This window comes from Odontesthes bonariensis, chromosome 4 (assembly GCF_027942865.1).
Source record: "Odontesthes bonariensis isolate fOdoBon6 chromosome 4, fOdoBon6.hap1, whole genome shotgun sequence".
Lineage (NCBI taxonomy): Eukaryota > Metazoa > Chordata > Actinopteri > Atheriniformes > Atherinopsidae > Odontesthes > Odontesthes bonariensis.
Window position 1 is genome coordinate 12,767,934 of NC_134509.1, and position 27,556 is coordinate 12,795,489.

General features: G+C 40.0%; 1 protein-coding gene across 1 annotated transcript; it reads right to left on the reverse strand.

Annotated features, from left to right (window-relative positions):
• On the reverse strand, positions 1-27,285 carry cxxc4 (CXXC finger 4). The gene is made up of 3 exons (XM_075464415.1): positions 26,865-27,285; positions 23,991-24,929; positions 1-1,188 (listed from the first exon to the last, which is right to left on the reverse strand). The coding sequence occupies exons 2-3, from the start codon at positions 24,813-24,815 to the stop codon at positions 1,144-1,146; spliced, it is 870 nt and encodes a 289-aa protein (XP_075320530.1). The 5' UTR covers positions 24,816-24,929; positions 26,865-27,285; the 3' UTR covers positions 1-1,143.
• Between the last annotated feature and the right edge of the window lie 271 nt (positions 27,286-27,556).

Below are 27,556 nucleotides of genomic sequence, written 5' to 3' on the forward strand. Positions count from 1 at the left end.
ACAACAATATACAAATTCTTAGTAATCTTTAAAACCAAAACACATTTACACATGCAACAATAGGGTTTAAGACAATGAGTAACTTATTGAATAATTTTGTTTTTGGAATGTATTAATGTTTCTTGGCAGGAGAAAGAACTGCTGTTCATTTATCATTTAGCCTCAGAACAACATCTGACTTGTCAAATACGTCTTCAACACTAAATTTTAGTTTTTTCCCCATAGCATACAATTCTTTAGTCTGATGTCTCCCTGCCTTTTTGACAATCTTTAGTGATCCAATGAACAGAGAGAAAGAAAGAAAGAAAGAAAGAAAGAAAGAAAGAAAGAAAGAAAGAAAGAAAGAAAGAAAGAAAGAAAGAAAGAAAGAAAGAAAAGATAAGGTATAGTGACTAATGCAGTTTTGTTAAAAACGTGTACTTGGATCATCTGTGAGTCTGTGAGCTCCAGACAGCATATAAACATCTGCTGCTGACACAATCAAATGAAGCCCAATTAAAGTTTAAAGAAGCGCAGCTCACCAAACAAGACAATGTGCCCTGTTCTGTAGTGAGTCCAGTCAAATGAGGAAACACATCAACAACCGTGTCACAGTGCTGCCATCCTTCAATGAGACGCATCACACTGCCAGCAGCGGTCTTGACATTAGCCTGTAGCTTTTAGATGAACTAAGAGACAAAACTAGAATATAACTGAATTGAACAGAAACAACAAGTTGAAGAATAATCAACAGAATAGATTATTGCTTCAGAGTGACGTGTTGTGTTTGTTAAATCATCAATCCTTGTGGCCTCTTTTGTTTGACGGATTCAGTGTGATTGTATGATTGTCTGTTTGAGTCCTTTACATAGGAATGGCTGCAAACCTACAGCCACAACACTGAAAACACATTCATAGACACCAAAAATATACATAATGATACTGTCAAAAGGTACAATAATTACACAGAAAAGTAAATTACAGAGTTAAAACAACACCATTATGTTTCTCTTTATATTTTTGTCTGTCCACATTTTCTTTGCTCGTCCTCTCCAAATGTGTTGGGCACGTTAGGTTCTGTGAGCCCATGAAGTGCTCCTGGCAGAGAGTCAACAGTCCCACCTGCCCTCCTAATGCTGGATGGAGCGGTCATGGCTTGCCCCTCTAAAAGAACCACCGAAAAGCCTCGCCGTTGTTGACCGGCGTCCTCTGTGGGGAAACAAAAATATGAAGAGCGTGTTTTAGTTTTCAAGTTTTGAAGTCAACATCATGTTTTTTTATTCTCTCAAGGAATATATATATATATATATATATATACGTATATACATGGAATTTTGTAAAATAAAAATCAAGAGGGGCACTTAAAACTGCTGTAAAGTACAACTACCAAACCACGTATTTCATTAAAGAGCCAGCCAAGGTGATTACATCCACGTCCCACCCACACCCAAATAATCATTACGCTGGATGAAATATTCAATACAAATTCCCAAGAAGCAACAATGAGGCATTTAATTACTGTGAGCTTGAGCCGCAGTGAGGGGGAACAGTGCATCATTTCAATTTGAGCCTGCTCCAGCAGCCACTCCTCCACCTTCTACCCAAAACCTCTATGCCAGTGACAGCCTCCGCGATCCGAAACTCATTTAGAAGTCAGAGACATGAAATACTGGAGTCTCCCACCAATGCCCATGAACAATTAGCATTTTTTTCTCTTTTTTTTTGTGGCTGTTGACAGAGGGGAAATGGTGCATAATCACAACTAAAATCACTTTAGGCTGAGTGGAGGGCAATTTGACATTTTAATACCAAGTGTCATTGGCGGCTCTTTAAAGTCATGCTAATGAGTGTTTTAGCGCCAGAAAGATTCCTCAAACTTGCACAGGTTATTGACCACACATAAACATTGTTTACACATCAAAGTACATAACTGCTTTTTATGAAATGGTATCTTATAGTTTTCATTTCTGTTTCACATGTTTTTATTCTTTTAATGCTATGATTACATATATGCATTCATGTTGGACACTTTGCATTGTATTTTTTGCAAGAATTGAGCAGGAAAGTACGTTACTATTATTAGTTTACATCAACTCTTGCTGTGACAATACAGTTATATAGTTAATTTTAGCATATTTTATACTGGTATTATTGCAATATTGTCTAACCGTTATAACCTCTATATACTACCTCCTTATTCCTCCATGAGAGGAACGCACTGTCCATATTGTTTTAAGTGTTTGGTGTCCATATTGTCTTATGTATGTCTTTTCTTATTTTAGTGCCTTATTTTGGATATTTTATTTATTTAGCTTAGATGTTCTTAGTGTTTGTATAAATGTCTCTTTTTAGCTACAGCCTTGGTAGGAGAGTAACGTAATTTCAATCCTTGTCTGGTACATATGCAGAATTGACAATAAACTTGAATTGAATACAAAAACTGCTTCCAAGCTTCTGTAATTATGAGACTAAATGCTATTTAATTGAAATACATAATGCTGAAACAATCTGATTGATCTTTTTTTATATAACTAAAAGAATCTGCATTCATTCCAATTGTCACTTGCAGTCATTTAAAAAAACAAACATGTTGCTCTGCATTATCAGAAATGATGTGCTGTACATGTTGTACAATATTTGTCAAGTAAGAGTTATAACTGTCACGTATAACGTAGCATTTTTTTTATTATTATTTTTTATTCAAAAGCACATTTTTACAGATGGTTGTACCACCTCACATCCAATTCACAGGTGACAAACTGGAAATTTGTAAAGTTGTGTGGGCATAGTTACAATGTGTTAAAATACTCTCTGTAAAAGTGCCATTAAATGTACTTTTGGCCACTGGATGCCACCCATGAATCCATTATCAAACAGACTGGTGAGACTTTTGAGATGGAAAAACTTGCAAACAAACAAACTGTTCACTTGAATAAATATGACATGAATGGATGGAACAGTCTGCAAACATATCATTTGATGTTATCATTCACATGTGCTTGTCAAAGTGATTGCCTCAAGCTAAATACAGCAAATCATTCTGGACCCCAAGTTGCACTTCTTGCAAGCTTAGAAATCCCAGATGTTTGCTCCCTGTGCACAGTGCAGTCGCTTTGGCTTTAAGATATTCTTCCAAAACACAGCTTTAAACTGTCAGCTGTACATACACAGACTCAGGCTCATCCTCACACCTATTTTGGATGCATACGTTCTTTCTGTGTCTGTAAGAACCATTTACCATATTTTCACACCACATTAAGCAATTACCATTATCCTTCCAAGTGAGTATTGGAGGAGTCCAGAGCAGCAGGATACCGTCATCACCAATTTAAAACCATGGATGAAATGAAACACTATCATGTTTTAAAATGTCAAGATGCTCTGACACATCTAATGTTGTCTTTTTCTTTCTTTTTGTGCCTAATAGCAGTGAACTGATTGTTATGTCACCGTATCTCCATTATCGTTTTCTTATACAGTTTTGGTCATTATGAATATATTTACTTATGAATATATCATGTGCCTTTTGCTTGTATTTTCTAGTTTAAAAAAAAAAAAAAAAAAATAGAAAGGATAACCAAGGGACATGAAACAAATGTGTGATGTCAAATTTAGTGTTTGAAGTGATGCAATAAGTTTAACTTATGTTGCAGCTGATTACAAAAAGGTTTAGCGCAAGCTTTTAATAAATATGTAGAGCAGTGCATAGAGCAAGTTATTCTTTCTTTAAATGAAATGAAAATGCAAAAATACTTACTTTATTCCAAATGATTATAATGTTGCAGTATCTTTTTTTAAAAATCATAAAGCTGTCATTGTGTATGGTTATAGCTGCTGCTTTGCTGTTGCAGCGGAGTTGAAGAAGCCTCTAACCAAACATACTGTTGTTTCAACACTGTGTTACGTAGAGGGTGGGCAGCATTGTCAACCACTTATTTCCACCAGTCACTTTCATACTTAAATGTCTATGTTCATTCTATTAACATAACCATTAAAAGTAATCAAATTGACAATAAATTGTCCTTGATAACAAGAACTATGTACTTCATATTTCCAGTGATATTGAGAAACAAATGTGGTACGAAAACGCAAAAGAAAATAGTTACGTAGGGTTACGTGGAGGTGCTACAAGACATTATAAAAATATGACAAAAATTTACTGTGGAAAATCTCAACATGTCTGCTACGGTACAACAGCTAAATAACCTTTTCTAATAAGACACAAATAAGAAGGCATTTGTGTACGTCTAATGTTGGTTGCACATGGGTATAGAGCATTCAAACCCTCTCGGTCTTAAACAGGGCTTTTTCTGTCTACAATATAATGTTCAGTGAGCTGGAGCAAACAGGAGATAAAGTAGAGTTGAGAATGTTTATCTTGATACATATTCTCACATTGATCAGTCCCTGGTGGAAGTGCGGCTCACCAGAGAAATTATGACCCTGATCGAGGCACTCGGCATGTCTCTGTTTTGTTAAGTTCCCACGTTATCGATCCAGTGGGGCTCTTGAGTGCTGCTTGGATTCACTCCCGGGCCCTTTTACCTCGGCACACAGCAGTGACCAGGCACAAAGAAGGCTCAATTAGCACCAGCTCTGTGTTTTCTATTCCCCCACCTGCATGCGCTTTCAGAATCACTCCATCAGCTGGCAGGAGGAGTGCGGGGGAGAGACACAACAGCAGAGAAACAAAGAGAAAAAGAGGGCGATACAGAAAGAGTAGGGAGAGGGCAAAGGCTGACAGTATTACACCAGGGACAAGGGAGCAATGCCAAGGTTTTACCTCAAATCAAGAATATGTAGCAGCGGCTTAGCCTCAAGTTAACGCCAGTGCCACCGCAGCAGAGCATACATAACAACCATACATAGCAACGACACACAAAGGGAAAGAAATATTTCCTGCACAGGCAATGAGTGCACACAGCAAAGTACTGAGCTGACTGAAGGAGGAGGAAGAATTTTGCTAGACCTCAAATTAACCCCAACACATGGCCACAGTAGGCAGGGTATTCTATGTCTGCCTGTCTCTTTCAGTGATAACAGCATAGTAAAACTGACATGTGGTGGAAAAATTCTCTGCTGATTCTGGTGAAGCAGTGTGAGGTCTCGGGGCTGCCAAGGCACCCTGTGATTCTAACTGAACCTGGCAGGTGCAGTTACTGTTGAGCCATGTTGTCAGCTGATTGAGAGGAGGTGATAGAAAGACAGCGTCAGCATGAGCAAGAGGGTGAATCATAATCAAAGCTAAAGCACTTCTAAAGGCTAAAGGCTTCTGCAGGACTATATACATGCATGGTCAACTTGAACTTCCAACCACAATCTTAAAGATACAGGTTAAGCCAAATCCAACCTATCGTTTCCATGCAAATTATAAAGATGCATGAAAAGACCAACCCCCATCCCACTGCTGCCCTGCCCCTCCAATTCCCCACAGCCTTGGCGTCACACTGAGCAGGGTCCAAAGATAAACCACTCAAGACGATGAGGATGATAATGGCAGACGCCGCAGCGCTTCAAAATTCAATCAGCGCCCGGACGTCAATGGGGATGAGTGTAAAAGTGAAATATGCTCGCTGCCGTGTGTTAAAAGACGCCACACAGGGCTCACAGAAACAACAACGGGAGATGAAAAGGGCGATGAGGGAAAAAGTGAGAAGAAAAAAGGAGAGAAAATAGCAGCAGAGGAAAAAAAATGAAAATAATGTGTCTCTGCTGCTCTGCTTCTAAGCACAATCCCACTGGCATTCTGAGCAGCCCTACTTTAACCACAGACTGTGAATAAATTACCCTTTTGAACTCAGGGTGATTGCAAATGTGCCCCGGTTTCTCTTGAGACATGTCTGGCACTAACCCTCAGCTCTCTGCTCCAACCAGCCTTGTCACAGAGGCCCTTTGCCTCCCCTCCTTCTCCTCCCACCAGAATCACCAGGCCCGCGCACACAGGCATGCACAACATCATGAAACTTTTAATTCACCTTAATTACAGAGGAGCTACAAACTCCCAATCTCCCCCTCCCTTTTTCTCTCTAGGAACTGTCTAGAATACTGAGAATAAAAAGAATGCTACGTATGAGAAAGTATCCTGGAAAAAGATGTGTTTTGGTAAACATAAATAAATAATTACAATCAGAGAATAGATGGAATGGATAGAAAGGATTAAGGAAGGGTAGGAAGGACAGGGAGAGACAGGGACACAAAGCAGGTGGAATAGCAGCCTATGGGAGTATGTCAATGTGTCTCCAAACGCTCGTTATAAGACACATGCAGCCCACACATTTGTTGCACTGAAAATGCCCTTTGTTAATTAAGCTACAGACCAGGAACTAGGTCACTTGTTTGTTTGTTTTTACCACAGTTTCTACAGTGTGATTCTGAGAGGTTGCAAGCAAAATGAATATGAATTACCAAACTGTTTTGGCACCTCTTAGCTATCTGTACTAAAAGTTCTCTTTGTGATCAGTTTAATATAAAATGATGATGTGATTTTAATGTTTTCAACTTGGTCCTGAAGCAGGCAAACTACAGCAGGAAGAGATAGGAAATACTTATTTTGATCAGAATCAAGAAGGAGGACTTTGATAGCCAGTCAAACATTAAGGCCGATCTCCAGTGGTGATGGTGGGGGCCTCAGGATGCAGTCAGCCCTAAATGATGTGTTATATATTGCCTGTCACTTTATTCCACAGAAATATTGGGGCGTTGCCAAGCTCAAATGTGGCAGGTATGGCAATCCATCACTGGCAGAGCAATCCATGTTAGTGGGTGGGGGCTGAAATCTCATCTTGAAGCTGTAACCAGTATTCTTGCAATCCAATGTCATTTAGAAAGGTTCTTTTCCAAGGCCGCCATCACATACTCATCCAAGCATCTACACAGTGCCATGAACCATGACACAAACAAAAAACTACAAATAAATTACATTGTACTTTTTTTGGAAACAGGTAGGGACTATAATGATATTGTGACAAATTCATAATCTGTGCTTTGCACCTTATATACACAAAACAGATAAAGCATTGTTGAATCCCAATCGTTACTGCATTACAGGGCATTGTCACGGCAACCACTGCATAATCACTCTTTTCTGCTTTCTTTAGAAAATCAAAGAAATTGCATTGTTAAACTTTACTTCGATATGTGCACATTTCTGAGCAAACGTTGTGAAACAGACCAAGAAAAGCATACAGCTCTCTGTTTCATATTGTTACAGTAAGTCTTCATTGCAGTTTTATACATTCTGCTGGCTGTGCCTCCGACCAAGAGGTGCTTAATGACATATGAGATGTTGATACCATGTTTTCAAAACCCATCTGATAATATCCTGAGTGATTTAGTTTTAAGTTACATAGATGATGTTAGGCCTTGAGGATCGTCAGTTTATGCAGTTGTCTTTCATCTATCCGTCAGTGTTTTTGTACGTTTTCATACAGTTTACAGACTTTCTCTCTACCTCCTTCTTCCACTTCTTTTGTGTGCAGAATAATAACAAAACAGATCCTTACTGAATTGTTTTCAATAGCAACGGCAACAATATCGTTCCTGTTAAATGAGTTCCTTAGGTCACAGTAAATGTGCATTTAAAATCTGATATGGTTACGGCTCTAGTTTGGACAACGCAAACGACCTATACCGCCAACCTGAACATTGTCATTGTGTTTTGGTCAGCTGTCCCAGATTAGAACTGAACCATCAATTCAAACAGATGTTCACATGCTATTTTTCATCATCAACGCAGATTATTCATGCTGCTCACTTATTCCAACATGTCAACAAATTCATTCAAAAAACCATAATCTGCTTCTTTCCACTAATTTTTCTTCAAAAAAGCACATATATTTTGATTTCACTTGTACATACTTGTGGCGCAAATCCATTGTGACAAAGAACCCATGCCCACCAGTTTGCTGATAACACTTCAGTGCTAAAGTCCAGCCTTGCAGTAGTCATCCATTCAAGCAAATCAAGCTAAGTGTATTGCGGATGTTTGTGAGTAATGAGGAATTTTGAAGTTTTCTGCTGACTAGGCATGTATGGATGGCGGGTGGTGGGTATGATGGCGTGCTTAAGAGCTGATGTGCCTGGGACAGGCAGGATGGTCGCAGGGGGGAGATCAGACTGAGGGGCAGTGAAGGAAAACCAAATCCATCTCCATCTCAGAAACATCCAAAAACAGATTGCTTACTTCAGCGGCAGAGGAGGAGAGGGAGGAGAGGGAGGGAGAGGAGAAGAGAAGCAGAGGAGAAAGAGATGGATGAGGAAGCAGAGGAAGAGAGAGCAATTAGCATAGATGCAATTCTGGCACAGTCCTCTGACTTGATATTTGACCTTTTGTAAGAGTCTTGCCAAATATCGCCTGAGATGCACAGACAGACCATATGGCAAAGTGCTGCTGGAGGCTGAGTGAGCTGCGACTCCAAGCCTCCGTATGCTAATGGGAGAATGTAATTACAGTGCAGTATTCCTGCAGGACGTATATTTCACTCGTCTTCTGTAGGAGTGGATTTGCAGTGAGACGGGCCAAGCTTCTGTGGCTTCACAGAGAAAAAAAAGTTCCCTTTTTGTGATCAAACAATCAGGGAGCCATTAAGTGGACAGTGAAATGGAATGGGCCCAGTATTCCTGAGACCACAGAGCAATATGTCTTTTTATGAGCAATTCATGACGGAAATAGACATTTAGCCAAAAAGACAAAACTCACATTTAATCTTGTGCAGAAAAAAGAATAGAAAAGAAAGAAAAAGGCTGATAAACCTCAGTCACTGATGGCACACAGATATTTTTCATCAGCTGCCAACAGTCAAACACCTGCTGAGTCAGTGATGTCACGGATGTGCAAGCCAGAGATCACAATGCATCGCTGAACTTCGGATACATGTGACACGATGTTTAAACCTTTAGATACATTTGAAATCTTTTGACATTAGCTAGCCTTGAGTAAAGACACAGAAGTCTCCACAAGACATCGGTAGGATAATTCGCAAATGAGAACGTAGTAAACAATGTAAACTGTAAACAGACATTCTCAAATTCAGTTTGCATGATATTTTGATTTATTTGACATTTCCTTTAATATTTCTTTATATGTATCCTGTCGTTATGAATGGCTGGATGTAACATAAAGAAAGGGACTCAATAGGCAGTGGCATGTAAAATAAGCTCCTTTAAACTCTTCTTTTTCTTTAGTTGTGTCATGGATGTTTAGTATTGAGTTTATCAAAATCAGTAATTGCAGAGGTATGCCTTTTTGTTGTATTAGTATTGATAGATAATATAAAACACACAGGATCACTTATAATCTGCAAGGAGACTTTTTTTGTCACTCTAACTAAATTCCTCTGTATAGCACATGAGAATTCCACCATGTGCACAATGAATTACACTGATATGCAACTCATTTCTCGAGAGACTTGACCTGTTGGTCATATTGCTGATGGAATCTGGATTTTTTTCTTTAACTTTTAGGTGCCCACTGTTCAGTGCAGACGCAAAATGTTAAAACCATATTTATAAAACATTCACTCTCAACATATTCAATTTGTTTTCCCTCAAAATCTGCTCCTGTCAGTAAGCAGCAAAACAACAGATGGGATGTGTTTAACTTTCAATATTTAAACAAAATCTCAATCTCTCTCTCTCTGGCCTTAACAGAAGAAGATGCTTTGCTAATATTCCTCTTAATTCAACACCTTCTGCGGAACCTAAGAGTAAATGCTAAAGCCCATGAGAGGCAGTATGCATGCTCCAGTCTCTAGTGTTAAGGAAAAAAAACATATCCTGACCCCTTTCCACCATTTTTGTGTACTTCCGAGTTAAACAAAAACATGGTAATTGAACATACTATGAGCAGCTTTTCTATGTGTACCTGTTTTTGGCAGAGATAACTGGGGATATACTATATTTCGTATCACTCTTGTCAAAAGACGGTTGAGTATGTGCAAACTTTTCTTTTTGAAAATGAAAATGTAATGTTATGTTTGTGAAATTGTGTCGAAGTAATCAGAACTATAGTCCAAACCCCCCCCCCAAAAAAAAAACAAACAGCAAAAGCACAAGCTGTAAGACCTTTAAGTCTATGTTTTTGTGCTACTGGTGTCACATGGTGAAGTTTGACCCCATACCCTATACCCCTGCATTTCTTGTAAAAAAAATTGAAAAAGTGAGGAAAAATCAAGAATTTTTAGAAGTGGTAAAATCTCTCCTGCTCTCCAGTTGGTAATTGTATTAAAATCTCTAACTCATTGCAATGGGTCAGTTATTTTCTCTAATACTTATTTCTGTTTCAACTGAATTGAGTGAATTTATTTCCATTTTTTTTCTCTGGCCTGATGAAATCACTTCAGAGTTCTCTCAAATGTGTCTTATTCCCAGAACCCACGGTTGTTCAATTTGGCCTCAGAGTTGTGAAGCTTTTACTGACTGAATTTGAGAGTTAAATACTAATACTATCTGTGTATTTTGAACTAGCTCACCTTACAACTACCAAAAAATAAATTCACACAATACACCTGTGTAGTGTGAGAGATATCAAGGTTAAATAGGGAGTTGAAATAGCACTTAAGATGCCGTGCTGCTTCCATTTATCATTTACAAAAAATCCCCGCCCACACAGACGGAGTCTGATCTGACACTTGTGGGAAGAAACTGAGACATCACCAGTGGATGAGAGGCTGCCGTTAGTATCCAGGATCACCTACCTGCTGCTTAGTACAACAGTGCTGGCCTCCATTTCACTAAGCTTCACCTTAGTACCCTTGCCCAAGTGAAGCAGTTATTAACAAAGGCCGCTACTAAGATAATTCTCCTGTATGGCAGGCAGTGCAGATGGTTTCAGTTGGTAGTGAGACTTCAGGAAAACAAAGATGCAGAGGTAAGACCAATAGAGCTCCAAGACAGGAAAACAGGGCAGTGTGAGAAGGGAGGAGAGCAGCTCTCTTATCGATGGGAGCAGGGGGAGGATGGAGGAGGGGGGTCAAAGCGGGACATTCATTTGAGCGTGTAGATACCTGAGGGATCTGGTATGGAAATCCCACATTTCTCAGCCAAGTTGCAGCCCCTTGAACGGTAAAAGACATCAGCTAGCACAACGGGCAGCCATGTGGGTGTAACCAAGGGTGGGCTAAGCAGGGAAACATGCTGCCAGTTCTCTGAAATGTTAAATTGAAATGCAAAGCAGGAGCCGGCCCTCTCGTTTTGAGCAGATTTCTCAGCATCTGTGTGGGAGCTCTTAAATTTAGAGGGTCCATACACAAAGCCCTGCATATTTACAGTAAATCAGCATAATATTTGGGTTAGGATTAGAAAATACACACAGCTGACACTGAATGTTTAATTCCACGAAAGGAAACTGAGAGTCCAACTAATCTGTTTTTAAAATTCAGGGAAAGCTTTGTGAATATACACAAGCCAATTTTAATCGGTAAAACTTTGTCTATCCGCTGGTGTGATCACTTAGACATAACTTGATAGAGCTCCTAATTTCAAAATATGATTTTAACCAACAAGAAGTAACTGAGGTTTTAGAGACTGGACATTGATGAGCCAAGTAAAGATGCCAAACGGTAACTCATAGTTGGAATGCTTGCTTTTCATGGACTACTGGACTGAAACAAAACATTCCAGGTGATTTCAAAGGTACCAAAGATGAATCGCTGGTTGGGAAAATCTGGATCTTTAGTCGTAAATTTAATTAAAGGTCCCACGATACATCCCATTTTAACAAGGTATTGTAAGTCTAACATGTCCCCTAGAATGTGTCTTTCGAATTTCACTGAAATCACTTATTCTACCGTGTCAATAACATAACTGGTTTTAGTCCTGTTAACCTGTCATGCCTTATTGGGAGGTTTTTCCAACAGAAACTGATTAGAAAACAGCAGGCATTTTCACTAAATTCTTAATCGGATGATCAAATGAAGCACCTGTATATCACTGCCAGCCATGGCAACATAAACTTAAAAGAAAACTTTGAATAGACACGTTTGTCCACATCTCCATGATGTCGCACTCTGTTTTTACACAGGCCCTGGAGTCCTGAAATGTTCTACAGATGTTCCTCAGAGGTAGCATGTGAGAACGCAAATGTTCACGACTTCTTAAGGTGGTCTTTCACCCATCTCCCAAATAAAATCTCTAGAACATTAGTGGATGGGACAATGTACGACATGTCAGAAAATATACCGGAGCATTGGCTGCAGCTGTGTGAGTGGCTGTGTACACACTGGTGGTTTTCTCCTGTCTGCTGCTTTCGCTATTGCGGATACGTACAGATAAATGCGGAACTCATATACACACATTAATGAGCCTCATCTGCTATTCTCAACATGTTGTAAAGAAAACAGGACGACATGCTGTCTCCTCCACATTCTAGACAGCTGTTTCACAGCACCACCTCACTCGCCTTTCCAGCTGGCATCTCCAGCCAAAAGTCTCCCTGTATGATGTGCTTGTGTAAACCACGACTGTGGAGAAAGTCCTCACCAAATTGTCCACACTTTTTGATGATAAAAAGAGCTCCTTGATTACTACTGTCACACGTAAAACCCACCTGTAACTACCAATGCAGGGCGCTGACTGGTACAACTTGCGCTTCGGACTCAAACAGATAGCTTGGAGTGTGACAAGATTGATTCACATGATAATAATCCTTTTTCAGTGTCTGTATCTTAAATGTGCTGCTGCTGTCCATGCCTCATGAGGAGGGCTGTCGATGTAACCGTCCGGCATGTTAAGCTGAGCGCAAACTGCTGAAAAAGAAGTGGACGAGTGTGTGAGAGAAAAACTTGCCCCTTTCAAGCATGAGATATATAACACTAATAGCTTCATGAATCTGAAAAAGACATTCAGTCATTTAGACTAATGTTACTTAATGTTCCTTGTGGCTTCATTAAGATGCTCCCATGACAGAGAAGAAGAGATCCATGGTGCACTTGTGATATTTGCCATTTGTACAAGATTGGACAGTGCAATACAGAAGTCCCCATACTGTTACAGTTACTGTGGTTGTGTGCGGCAAACTGCTGATGGATGGAAGCAGCTGAAAATATAACTTTTCTTGAAGCTTATTGAACTGTCAGTGTTTTAAAAAATTCTGTCTGGGCTCTTAGTGAAGGTTTAATTTAACCTTTAATTTAAAAAATGCCGCTGTAATCAGCTTGAGAAAAACTTTCACTTTTCCTTCATGTGAGGACAACATCCCCACCATCACCACTGTGTGAGACGAGAAGCTGCACACAATCCAAAATTCTTTAAGTCCTGAGAGTTAGTTTCCTTCACAACGAGATGTCCTTATTTTGCCATACAAATCCATATCCAAACAAAACAACTGTAATTTATAGAGTCGGAGCCCTGAAGCTGCATTTCGAATGCTTTTAAACAGCTTTCTCATACATTTGGACCAGATGCAGTGGGAAAACCAGTCGCTGCTGGAGCTTATTATTGTAGGCAAAACTACAGAGGAGGAAAGTTTGGACGGCTCTGTTATTTGTTCATTTAATAACATAATCTGTCACATTATTCCGGACATATGATCATGTGCTAAATTAAAAGCCATCCCACATCCTCCATATCTACCATACCAAACATATCAAGCAGATGGCCATACCATACAACAGCATTTACTGTATATGAGATGAAAAATTAGACTCTCTTGTATAAGAATATTGAAAAATGTTTCAGTATTAGTAGCTTCTTTAACTTTGTAATCCCATTATTGATTAAATTGATGAATTCTGAAAGCATTTAAGACTTATGTTCAGTATGTGATCATTTGTGAACTGGACTGGATGTTTTTACTACTTGAGGACTTCTTATCTTGATACAACAGAAAACACCATTATTTCGCTAAACTGGACATGTACCACTGTTTGTAGATGAGCATGCATTGACTTTGCTGACAAAATGTTTGTTTCCTTCTTGCAGGCCATTTATTTTCTATTTCCTTCTCGGTCTTAAGCTTCCCTTCTCATTGGAGTTAAATTGACCATTAAACATGTTCAATGAGCAAGTCTGCATGAAGCCCAGTTGAGATTTGGGAGTACTCATCGCACTGTTCTCTGTGTAGCCCCTCGCTTAATTTGAGCTGAAGGAGTCATAAAGTACGATTTTTGAAAAAAAAAAAAAAAAAAAGCTTTAAAATGGCTCTAATCGATTCAGCTGAGACATGTATCATACTGGGAGATCACGTTTCACAGCGTGCACAGGGATATCTCTTTTCAAGATAGAATAAAGCGAGTAAAAGTCTCGTTAAAATCTGAAGCAGTACCAGGAAGACGTAGGCTTTAATGGGAACAACGATGAAAACAAGACTATATCATAAGTGTCTAAGATAATATTAAAGCAGCATTTAGGATACCCCCCCCCTGCTTTAACATTCCAACTCCACACTGATCAAACTGATCCATTTTTCTCAAAACACAGCTTTCACTATGAGAAGATTTAATTGATTTCTCTCCTCAAACATAATGCCCCAAACAGGTTTTTAAAAGAAATGAGACCAAACTGGGAAAAGCTTAATTGTTTATCAGTTAAGGGGGACAAAGGAGCTGTGTGCTCAAGAGTAAAAAAATCCACCTGATGTCATCAACTGGTGAATTATGAATCCATTCCTTTGCCTGAGGACCACAGGCTGACTTAACACATCTGTGACACTCTCTTAACCAAGGGTTTTTGAGAGGGAAAAAAAACCTTGAAATATCTTTCTGGGCATGGTGTCAGATGCTCTCCATGAAATATTCATATATCTGAAAGCAGAGCCACAATAGAGGGGGTGGCAGCATGCGAGCATTTGACTTGCAGAAACGGAGGTGCTTCAACCACGCTGACCGATTTCTCTCATCTCAAGTTGTCATTCACAAATTCACTTTCGCATCACTATTTCTTGGATGAATGACACAAAGCCAACTGTCATCTGCTGCCTTTCAACTTATAGACATAAACCTTTTATTGTGTCTATCCAACTGCAGCTTGGCCAGAAACAATGAGGCTGAAAAGACTGCGCTTAATTCAATTTTCTCCCATCTCTTCTAAATAAAGTAATGGAAATTTCCATTACTTACATAACTAAAATCTAATCTGAAATCTTTGTGTATATTCTGATTCTGCTTGAGGTTTTTATTCTTTTTGTTTACAGAGGCTGATGTTTAATTTGTGACCCTACGGTGGGACTGGTTATCGAGCTTTATGTAACATATCCTGCTTCAGAAGCTGAAAAAATGTATATGTATATATATATATTTATTTATCAACCTGTTTTAGAAAAATTAAATAGTAGCAAAATAGTATAAAGAAACACTTGCTTATGTTTCCTTCATAGATCATATTCATGCAACTTAGATGGGGCAAAGCTATACATGAATTGAAATACCATGTTTTATTTTGAATAGGTCAGACAGAGTCTTTTTCTAACTCACGATGGTTTTTATTTTTGAGGAAATTTTCTGTACCACATTAGAGCAGTTTGGTCAATTGCGTTGTTGTATTCAAGTTGTCTCCTAAATTATCAACAGATGAAAGAAGAATGTGTCATTACGGGCGATCTAATTGCAGAATTTGAATATGTACGAAACTTTGGTCTACGATGCAAAATGTTGCAGCCTTACATTAAATGGTGAAATCACTTCCTTTTCCTTACAGACATCCAGCTCTTTTATTTGTATGTGTTACTAGGTCATCTCGTTTTTTCCATTTCCAGTTTTCAAGTGGCCACAAATCCTGTCAAAGACAATAAAGGGGGGTGAAAGAAGGTGCTAATCCATGGGCCTTCATGCAAGTGATTGCGAGACTGAACAGTGTTTTCCACAGTCGTCGCCAACTACTATCCTTCTTCCCCTCATGATTTCTTACTTTTCTAAAGCACTTTTACTCAAAAATGTTTAGGATTAGGACTTAAAAGTAAATGGTTAGGGTTAGAATTAATGTACGTTGCTAGGTTTATATGTTAAAAAACGCATGGCTCCAGAGTGAGAAAATCTACAGTACATGTTACGACAAATATGTTTTAATATTCATCAAACATTATTCCAGTCATGTCTCATAAATGCTCCCAGAAAGAACAACAGCCTAAGGATGCTTGCCGTAGTTTACAAACAGGGATTGTGCCACTTGATGTTGGTCAATGGATAAACACTATTGCATGTTTTCTGGTGAGACTGGGCTGCCAAAAGCAACAACAATGTATAAATGTTCCTTTGTCTCATAAAGAAGTTTTTGTTTTGCAGGGCAGTTTGAGAGCAGTTCACGCAGATTCGCTGAAAACAAATATTCAAGATGATGCTCCACTTTTTGCTGACAATAGACCTAACACACAAAAGTGTCAGTGACACAATAGAGGGATGCATACAGAGTAAGGTTATTACCATTAGTGTTGTATGACTGGAAACAAAAATCTTTTTGTACTAAACTTTATAAACTTGTATTCTCTTATGTTTGTGGCTGGAGTTCTTCTGTCTTCCTGATATGCTTCACACATGTGCAGTTGTGCTAAACTTACATGAACTTCTGATACAAAAAACTTTACACTTAAGTGTATTTGACCTGTTTCTCAGTTGTCCATCTCACACAGTACTTACTGTACCAGTATGCTCTATTATATTTAGTAATGCTGTTTGTACAGGTCGTAGACTGACTATCAGGTGTAAACATAATTGGAAGAATGTGTTTTCGAGGTAATTTCCTGAGAGCTAAATTATCTGTAACAACAGCAATTGTGCGCTGGATCAAAAGGAAGGTGATGTACATCTCAATGCTGCACTTTAATGTGTCCTGAGCAGACAGAGACTGAGCCCCAGAGGTGCTGAAGATGTGCTAGCTGCACATACTGTGAAGGTATGGCTTGGATACACAAGGAAAAATATGTCTATCGACACACTGTGTACTGTCCTGTCAACAATATTTAAAGCAGAGTTAGTTTTTTTAAGGCCAATGTTTCTTTCTTATACTGTTTCCTCGAGTTTGCTCCATCGTGGTTTGTGGTTTTGGGTTTGTTTATATCTTTTCTCTGGACTTTGTCTTTTGATTTGTGGGTTTTCTTGTGAGATGTTCTAAAATATAGTTCACTTATTGTTTTAATTTGAATCTTTGCATCGCTTTGCAGCTTTGTTAGGTTTACTTTCTTCCTTCCTCGTACCTTTTCCACTTGTTTTCTTGCGTAATTGCTCCATACCAGTGTTTCATCAGTTGACTAATCTGCTAGTCTGAATCCTGTTTTTCCAGATTTATTCTAATTTGGCTTGGATTTATGTTTGGATTTTGTTGAATATCCTGTCTCAGCAGCAATTTCTTCTTCTGTTTTTGCTTGCCTCTGCCATTTAGGTCCTCTAAAAACTAAACCCTGACGCAACAAATGCCTCAATCAACTTTTGAACCTTTTTTTACCGAGACTGCAAATCTTAAAACTCATGGTTATATTTGCAGAGGGCACGTCAATGGACTAGTGAAGGCCTTTGCATAGACTTTTGAACAAATTTATACATTATACAGTTCTTAAGCACAGTTGTTTAATAGACTTAAATTACTGAAATAACAAGATTTAACTTAATTGATCCAGCATGTAGGATGTAGTCACATCTGCTTTTTCACACTGAAAATGGCTAACAGCTCATACCCCCCGTCAACCCCAAAATATAGCTGCAGAAAACAGGGCAAAATCAAATAAGGTGGAGGACCTGCAAGAATTTGATTTGTCCTCTCTGGGCTACATAGCAACATGGCAGACAGCTGAGGAGGGAGACCAGCAGCAGTTATGAATGTAATCCAGCAAACAGCTGTGCATTTGGATGTTGGCGAGGAACACCCAAATTTACCTCCAGTGGGAGACCAATGCTTGTTTCATCTTGGACAGCCCTGTTCCAGTATCTTGTGAGTCTTGAATGAGACATTTTTATTTTTATTGTTATTATTAGTACCTTTTAAACCATATGCTCCCCCACAACGAAGCTCTTAAAGATAGTAAAAGATTGTAGTTTGGTGTAAAATACTTCCCACAATATGTAATGAAGTCGAAATGACACTAGGCTCTTTGGTAGAAGAATGTTGGAGATTATTTGTATCTGTGGTTAGTACTGTAGAAAAATAATAGAATGACTATAGGACTGAATAAAGCCGATGCCTCCAACATATATGTCTCTTTCAGATTTTTAATAAAATCTCATTGGAACTGAACAATATCACGTCAAGAACATTTCTGGCTTCCTCGGTTCAGTCGGTCGTTTTCAAATGGCTCTATATAGTGAATAAAGGCAAAAAGTTAAAATAAGTGCAGAAAGCAATGTAAGTCAAGAATTCATCATCATACTGTATTAACACCTTATTACAAAACTCTGCTCTCAAAGTGATCCCCTGATGCAATTACCAGAGATTTTTCTCTCACACTTTTTCATACAGAGGCTCTCAGTAATGACGGGATACCTTTTAACTTCCCAGCCCGAGTCAGCATCAATAATTCATTCTCATCTGTTTAAAATTTAAAGTGCCACACATTAACGTCCTGCCGCACCTGCTCTTTCACGCTGTCCACCTTCCACGGTGCTGCTTTGTACCCCCGTGCCTGTCTTTCTCTTTACCCCTCCTTGCACAATAATGAAGACAATGACAATGAGTTCTCTTTTACCGCTGAACCACGGCTGTTAAATCAAACAGGAGCAGAGGAGGCGACAGACCACATAATGTAAGGGCATCGTCCAGACGCCTCCAATTACGCTTTGGCCATAATTGGTAGCGGTGGTGGCAAAGACAATGAATTCTTTAACAGTGGCGTGCAGCTGTGCCTTCCCGAACACAGCGACGACCTAAGGAGGACAGCTACTCAGTGCAAATGGAAGCTGACAGAAAATCCACATGGCACAACCAGTGTAGGGGAAAAAGGGCATGACAGTGACTAAGAGGGGCAAGGCTCTTAAGGAGCTGAGGTTAGCTTGCAGGGAAGATGTGTATAATTAAGCGGCCTGCATTGTGGTTCAGATGGCAAAATCCCATTGTCTTGACAGGAGCTTACCGTTGCCCTTTAGGTTGAGATGAGCATCAGCGTACACCCTCATTTTCCTTTCTTTCTATTTTTTTTCCACTCTCCCCTCTCTGCCATCAAATTAATCTGCAGTTTTTAAGCTTGAATAAATCCAGCAAGTTAGAGATCTGCAGATCTAAAGGCAGCATGTCCCTCAGGCTTTTCCTTTTTTTTATTTATTCTTTACCCCCTCTCCTCAGCCCGTGGAGATTGACTGGGAGCACTCAGTGTTATCTCCAGGGAGGCAAAGGTTGGGGGGAGCGGGTGAAGGCCACAGATTTGTCCTTATCTATTCTAAGCACACCTAAAACAAATTAGACCTGGCTGCCGTTGCTTTTTTGGCTCCCCCACTCTCATTAGGGGGACTGACTCCAGCCTATTTTCCTCAAGGTCCTGCTTCTTTCTCTTCGTTTTGGGCCTTGTCTGTTATCACTATAGCAAAGGTTTCTCGACAGCCATGCCACCTTTTCATCTCAACCATTTCATGTAGTCATATCAACTCCGTACAAAGGCCCAAGAGAGACAGGGAGAAAGAACCCCGCACCCCCAACGCTGGGATGCTGATTTCCTACACATGACTTGATGCTACCCTTTGACATTTGTTAATTGAAAGAGGAATCTGTTCAGCTTAATTTTGCTTTGCCCTTTTCATGCTTTCCGTACAGTCTTATGCTGTTATGCAAACAGAAGCCTCAGTGGTGTTCTTATTTCAAGTATTGTGCCTTGCCTTTACAGTTTTGAGGCTGTAAAAACAGAAGTGCAAGTCAAATTGTTCCCATCAAGGTACTCAACCCGGTGAACAGCCACTTGAAATTATGAGAATGTCATGTTCATATCAAACGGTATAATAGAGGAGGATGTTGTTTTAGACATCTGTCTGTAGGCATTAGATTCCTGAAGTCAAGTCTTCACCAGAGTCATTCACAAAGAACTTCTTGAGGAAAACTTCAATTCTGCCTGCGGTGTGAACAACTATATGTACTATATATCATTTTTAAAAACTGAGGTTGCATTTTTGCTAGAATGAGGGACTGGTCCAGCCAGTCAGTATTTTAGCACAGAAATTAGTTTTTGTTGTATCAATTAATGGAAATACCCAACATAAAACTGACAATGGAAAAACTGGAAACAAAAAAATATATACCCCAAATTTTACTGCTGGGTCAGTCCAATAATCCTACAACCATCAACCAAAGAAGTTTTTACTACCATTGTATGTAATGTTGCTTTTCTTGTTTCGGTCATCTTCAAGAGCCAAACTATGAATTATGAAATCTTTTTCACAATGACAGTTTTACTTAAATGAATTTAGTTCAAAATAACATCTGCATGAACAAAACACCAACACTGAGCCACTAGTTGGACGCTGAACGCTGCATTTACAATTGTTACCAAGTAAGACTGGATAAGAAAACACGAAAATACAAATAACAACAACAACATTTCCTGAATGATATATTTGTTAATTTTATATCATTTCTATTTTATGACTTGCTCACAAAGCACGCTCATAACTACACCATAACCTGTGATGATGTATAAGTAGATTTTGCTTCCTTGAAATCATTCCAAAGTTCCAAAAGCCAACAACTGAAATGGTCGTATAGGTAATTTGATCATAACCTTCAATACAGCTCATAACGAGGACCTGTAAAGTACCACACCTACAACCAACAGAGGGGAGATACAACTCATATGAGCAATTCCACATCACAGCAGACGTCATTCACAAGTGTTTCATTTAAAAGCCATAACATCCTCATACAGTGGAAGGAGATGGGGTGATTGGAGCAGCGAAGCGCTGCAGTTTCAACCATGAGCCTTTGTGTGACGTAAGATCTCAACAAATACACATTTCATCAGCATTTCAACACTTTTGTCACTTCCAGGCTGGCTTAAAAAAATAACATCACATGGTAGGGGTTGGAGATCAAAACTACTTAGGCTGGGTTAGAAAACATTAAATAACATAAAAAACATTATTCTTACATTGTGGCCGTTACCATCTATAACCATCTTTATCCTTCTCATGCAGTTCCTCTCTTAACCCCTAGAAGATGCATAGCCTATTCTTTGCACATAACTGTAGGCCACATTTATCTGAATAAACAGCACCACATTGGAACGTTTTGGTGAGAAGGAAAGTCTAAAAATGTTTTAGAAAATGATAAATGTCTTAACAGCTTGCCAGAATCTTTGGTCGTTTCCATATTTTTAACAACACGAGTTGTCAACCATAATGTATCTTTACAGACCATATTTCTATAAATCTTTTTTTCTCTAAGCCCCTTACGTGAGCCTCTTTGCCGAGATAAACGCTCATTTGTGGTAAACAGATGAAGCAAACAAAGGAGAAGACACACCTTTACTCTCACTCGACTATTGCATTTGAATGTTAATCGAGGACCTTTGAGCCATCTGAGCTCAAGCTATGCAAAGGTAACTGCTCAGGAAATGTTAGGTTAGATGAGATTTCTCTGCAAGACTAATCCATCCTGGAGCCTGAGAGCAGCACAGCGACAGAGCCGAATCTGCTGCACAACAGCACAGCGGTGACACGGGGCAATTCTCTAGGGCCTTGCATTAGCGCGCTAAATTAAAGGGGGTATTAGATTAAATTGGCTCTCCGATTTCAGGGGTGTGAGTAAAATTCTGATTTGCATTTTCCACCGCTGCTTAAGATATAATTAGTTCAGGGTGATTCCCATGTGGAAAACACTGACAGCCAAATCTAACTGGCTGCCAGTGGCTTATCATCTCCTCCAAGGCGAAAGGTACGCTCGGCTCACGTTTGGGTGTGTGCAGTTGTTTGTGACTGTGTGTTTTTGCACATCTTTGTTGGGAGGAGTGAGAAAGGGGAGAAACTATATGCAATATTGCTTACATGTGAATCTGCGTATATGATGTAAATTCTGCCTCTAGACCTATTTCAGCACCTTATTCCTTACTCTTCTCAATTAAATCCCACTGATTAAGCAACAGTTAGCACCATCAACACAAATGGAAAAAGACACACTTCAGGCATTGACAAAAACTTATATACATTAACTCCCCGTTAATGTACAAAAGAGAAAACTTTCAAAACTGATGCACGAACTTCACACCTCAAGCACTCCTTTAAACTTTAGCACACTTCCGCAGCAGAAGGGGCCCCCATAATTATAGATGCAGAGTCAACATAACAATTATTGTAGAAGCAGTCCATACTATAAATTACTGAAGTCAGAAAAGAAGCTTTAAAAGCAAGCGTGGATTTGTTTGGGAGGGGGGGGCTTCACACCCTTGGTAATTTCAACCTTCTTTGCAAATGGATGTTTTCCAAAAGTGAGTCTACCCAGGGATTATGAATGCAAGTCCAGCTTCCTGGACACCTGCTTGGGACACTTGTTGGTAGATATTGACACATCTGCAGTATCTCCTTACAGTCCCAAACCATTAACCTCTCACTAATCCATCAAATTCAATTTTCAAAATAGCACCTTTTTCCACACAGTCCACAAGTCGAGAATATAATTAGTTCCAAAACTCAGTTTAAGCTACAGCAAACCACCAGAAATCATGCCAGTTGGGAACTGTCCTGTTGAAATAGCCTTTTTTTTCCCAATACTCAATCATAAACAGTATGACATTATAAGAAATACATTTTTAAACATCTATTTTTTTCTGCAATTTAGGTAAAGCTTTATATTTTGGTCAGTAGCCAACTTATGTTTGTAATGACTGATTCTTATCTAAGTTTAAGTGGCTAAAGTCAATAAAACATGTCAAGTTCAGCATTTGGGATTGTGTTTGATTTCAAAGTGTCAATGGATTATTTACTATTATTATTTTTATTGCATCAAAGGGTTTGGAACAGTCAAATAAAGTTCAGAAAAACACAAGTTATTGATCATATATCTCTGTAAATGAATATCTTGAGAAATAAATTTGAACACGCATTCAAACAAGAATCAAACAAACTGAAATCTTGAATTTGTACTGAGCAAAAGAATCCAGACATGGATTATATCCAGAAGTAGATTAGGTAATACTTGATAATTAACCCAGTTTTCCTCTCAGTGTAATCACTTAATTAATGAGCAAATTACCTGGGCCTCAGGTTGCATTTGCTGGAAACAAACCTGTACAGGCTCATGTTAGCCAACGAGCAAGTGCATGGTGGTCTGCTCGTAAAGATCACTGTATTTTACAGCTGAATATTCATATTTGGCCTTTGCCCTTGATAACCAAATGTCAACCGGTTAAAAATTTCAATTAAAATGAACCTTTCAAAACAATTGTGCCATCTGGTTGCGTCTTAATGAAGCCTATTGCTACTTGTAACCTAACCCAGTGCTTAATGTTTTTCTCTTTCCAATGAGATGCAAACTTTCTTTGTCTCTGTGCCCATCTTGCTATGCATCATGATTCATACTGATTCTTAAAAGTTAATGTGAAAGGGCTTTATTTCCCCCCTTACTGTATATCCATAATCACTTCATACACAATCTGTGGGAAGGGATCAGTCTGTGTGCTTAACTGCTCTCTTCACACAAAACTTGGGAGGTGTTTTGAGAAATGCCATCAGCAGCTCTGCCATCACTCTCACCATCTCTTGGCGGTCAGAGGCTGAGGCTTTGTGGGATATTGATTCTCCCCATCCAGAGACGGTTTCCATAATTGGTTAAAATGACCGGGTGCAGAGAGAGATGGCTCTCTGCTGAAAACCATTTCCCAGCCCTGCTTGGAGCAGTGCCAAGCTCGGGGTTGTTCGGATGCGTTCCAGCCCCAGCCTGACTGGCAGCAATTAGGGGTGTCTGAGCCAAGCTCAGCTTGCGCTCCGCACAAACACCCCTAATTACTGCCAATTAGGCAAGGCGGGTAGGCAGATTTGAGAAACCGGGGGGATGTTCAGGCATGGGTGGGCATGGAAACAATTTTCAAGGGCTTAGAACGTGACTGGATGAAAAGGTTAATGCTTTGGAGTGCAAGGGGATAATAACAAAAGAAGGGGAAGCGGAGCTCTGGTACTCACCTCCAGCGATGAGCCTGGCTTCTTCTTCAGCTCCTCACATTTCCTAAATTTGCAGATCTGGTGGCCTGTTTTGCGGTTCCGACAACTGCTGCAGACACCACAGTTGATTAGTCGCCTGCAGGGTGCACACACCCCACACCTTTTTCTTTTCTTCTTTGCTGGGTTTCCACTGGATGCTGAGGAATTATTCTGTGGGCAGTCTGCCAGATTGGCAATTTGAAACGCACTGTCTGTAACGGCTGCTGAGGCTGCGGGGGAGTGAAGGGCTGTCATGACGATGACCCCGGGAGGTAATGAGATGCCCCCTAAAGCCGGAATAGCGGAAAAAGTTCCAACGCGTTCTGGGAGATTCATTATCTCTGCTTCAGCAGCGCCGCATTTCAGCTTGTTCATGCATTCTGCTGCTAAAGGTCTGCAGTGTTCGGGGGATAAGGTAGAGAGGAAATTATTATTTGCCATTTGCAGCGTCTCTGGCGGCACGCCAGGCTTCCCTGGCCTCTGGGAGTCATTTCTATGCATGCTGGTCCTATTAGGGTTTATTGCCGCTGATTTCCTTCCCCAGAGCATGGCGTTATCACAGTTCCAAGGGGACATACCAATTCTGGCACTAGGAAAAATGGGCGTTGTGATACGGGCAATTTTAGCAGTCTGTGGAAATGCCCCATTGGTTTTATAAAAGTTCGCAAAAGACCTGTACCTTTCCATTTCTGCGTTATAATCCAAAAGCTGGCTTAATCCAACATCCTGAAGATTATCCTTTTGTAAGAGTGACACATCTGCAGTCGGTCCATTTTCGATGCAAAGCGCACTGTTTATGTTAGACATGGCTGAGGAAAGGTCGTCAACGTTAAGGAGAAGAGTGTGAGGTTACAGCGGCCTTTTTCAAACTGGAGCTGGTTACGAACAATGTGTTACCATCCTGGTCTTTCGTCTCCAGTGCTAAAAGCAGAAAAACAAGAAGAAAAAAAACAACAGTTACTTATAAAAGAGGAAAAGGTTTGCTATCAGATCAGCTTTCCTTTTTCAACTTCAACTTTTCTGGGAGGGTAACAGCTGAAAATGTGAAAAACAGAACTGATCATCATGTGACAGTATGATAGATGTGACAGACCAACACAGCACTGCTGTAATAGGAAAAGGAATTTGCATGTTTAAAAAATAAAATAAAATAACACACATTCAACATTTCTTCAGATCCCTTGTCAGAGTATTTTTGATGTTTTTTTAAGAAAATCCAATTATTGACTTCACAGAATGAATAAATGCACCTTGATGTGCAGATGTACATTTAATCCAAATAGAAAAAAAATATACATAATAATAATATTCATTGCAAAATGTCAATGTTTTGAAAAGTTAGAGGAAAGCCTCACCAGAAGGCAGATTATGACAGCAGCAGCCACAAAAACAACTGACCTCATTCCTGCGAGATTGGCACTTATTAATGATCAGCTTTTGGATATGAGGAGGAAAATTCTTAGTATCTTCCCATTTAGTGATTCTATCTGTCATAATAGTGGCCGTTAAAGGTGGCCTGTCCGTGTAAACAAGACTCTGTTCTGTCTCCTAAGAACACCTGGTATTCATTCACAGCCTATGTTACAGTGACAGCTCTCAGAGATAGCCACTGGTGAATTTACAACCAGATCATGGACCAGACCAACCACAGTGTCAGCTGCCTCAGGATAGGACTTGGATGTGTGTGTGTGCGCCTGTGTGTCAACGACTGTGTGTGTGTTTGTGGGGGTAGGGGGTGGGGGTGCTCCATTTCCTCTCTCTGTCTCTCCACCAGTCTGTCTGGATTTGGTTTCCACAGATAAAAGCCCATTAGACACATCGCTCCCTACTTCCATTACCTTTTTCTGGGCTTTCTCTCTTAATTGCCAAAGCCGGTCCACGGCTGCAACACTAAAGCATTTCAAATCACATCCATGTTTTAAAAGAGTGAATTATAAATGTGCACACATGGAGCTGGAAGGATCCTCCTGGGTAGCATTATTCAAGTCCTCCATACAATGAAATGCATCTCCTCCTTAACATGCCCAAGCAGGCAAATATCTGCCTTGTGGACCCTAAAACTTTCAAATGACTCTGACTACAGGCTACATTCTTCATATTGTGACAGTGGCCAATCGTGTCTTTTTTTTTTTTTTTTCCTGCCTCAGACGTATTGAAGTTGCTCCACACATCGCAACATTATTGCTTTAGAACAAATGTGAAACCAAGAGTGCTCACAACCATCCTTTCCTGAGGGTTCAATGTCGATGTGGCATCCAAAACAACCAGCAGCCACCCGTAAACAAAACCTTCCTGGCTTAATGATCAGCCCTCCTCGGGGTCATTATTACTTAATCAATTCACCCCTGGAGCGAAATACGCAGCCCAAAGGCAATCAAGTCACGGACATTGATTTTCAGCCTGTAAACAAAGTTTAGAGAGACAGAAATGTTCAATACTTGGAGCTGGAGGGAGACAGATTGAGGGAGGTGGGAGATGAGGAGGAAGGGAGACAGTAAAGGCTGAGAGTGAGAAAAGGAGGCTGAAGAAAGAAAAGTAAAAAAAAAAAAAAGAAGAGGGAGGAAAAAAAGCGACGTCCGATTAGGAACCATTGTGCCGCCGCTGCACAACGATGCCATTAATTACACTTAGTCTGTTATGTGGTAGACATTCAGATCAAAGGTCATGCATAGATAATCCGAAGAGAGGACAGCAGAGCAACAGTGCAAGTAAAACCCCATAAAAAATAATCTGACAGCAGCACAAATCAGGACAGAAAAGGGGGGTAAAAAACACAACTGGACGCCAGAATATGGATGGACGCACTCACACATACAGAGCGAGGGGAGACGGGGAGAGAGAGAGAGAATCACCTACCAGGCTCCCGTTGAGAACAGCTCCCAAGATGCTACCAGCCTGCGACCATGAAACGGCACATTACTGCGAAGCGATAGGTGGGGGGATAAAATGCAAAGATGCGGGAAGACGCACAAACAGGCTGCCTGAGGAGAACAGGGCGACCGTGTGTGTGTGTGTGCTCAGAGCGCTCAAAACAAAAGGACCATTTTACTGACTTTCCCGTCACGTTAGAAAAAGATTTAAAAGTGCACCAATAAGCCAAAAGATGTCGTAGAAAAAAAGAGGAGGGAAATCGCAGAGGTGTTTAGGTGCTTCCTCTCCTCCTGATTCGGGGGCTGTATTGTGTGTCTGCCTGGTCTCTGCTCAGTCCGTGTCTCCTGTCGCTGTGTGTGGCTGATTGGTGCTGAGGTGAGGAAGCAGGGATGTGGACACCTACTGATCATTGGCTGGAAATTACTATAGAAACACTGGAGAGGTGGGAGGGATGGGTGGCTCGGGGCGCCCTGGGAGAGAAATATCTACCGGAAATATCTGCATCTTGCTCTCTTACATTGGCCACTTTGACATAACATTTTACCATATCTTTTTTTTTTTTTTTTTTTTTTTCCCAGGACTTGATATTTAGAGAGGAGGAAGCGGCTGTCATATACCAGGCGCGCCTTTTAATAAGGATTGGGAAAACTTGTCAAATTAATTTGAATGGAGCTGAG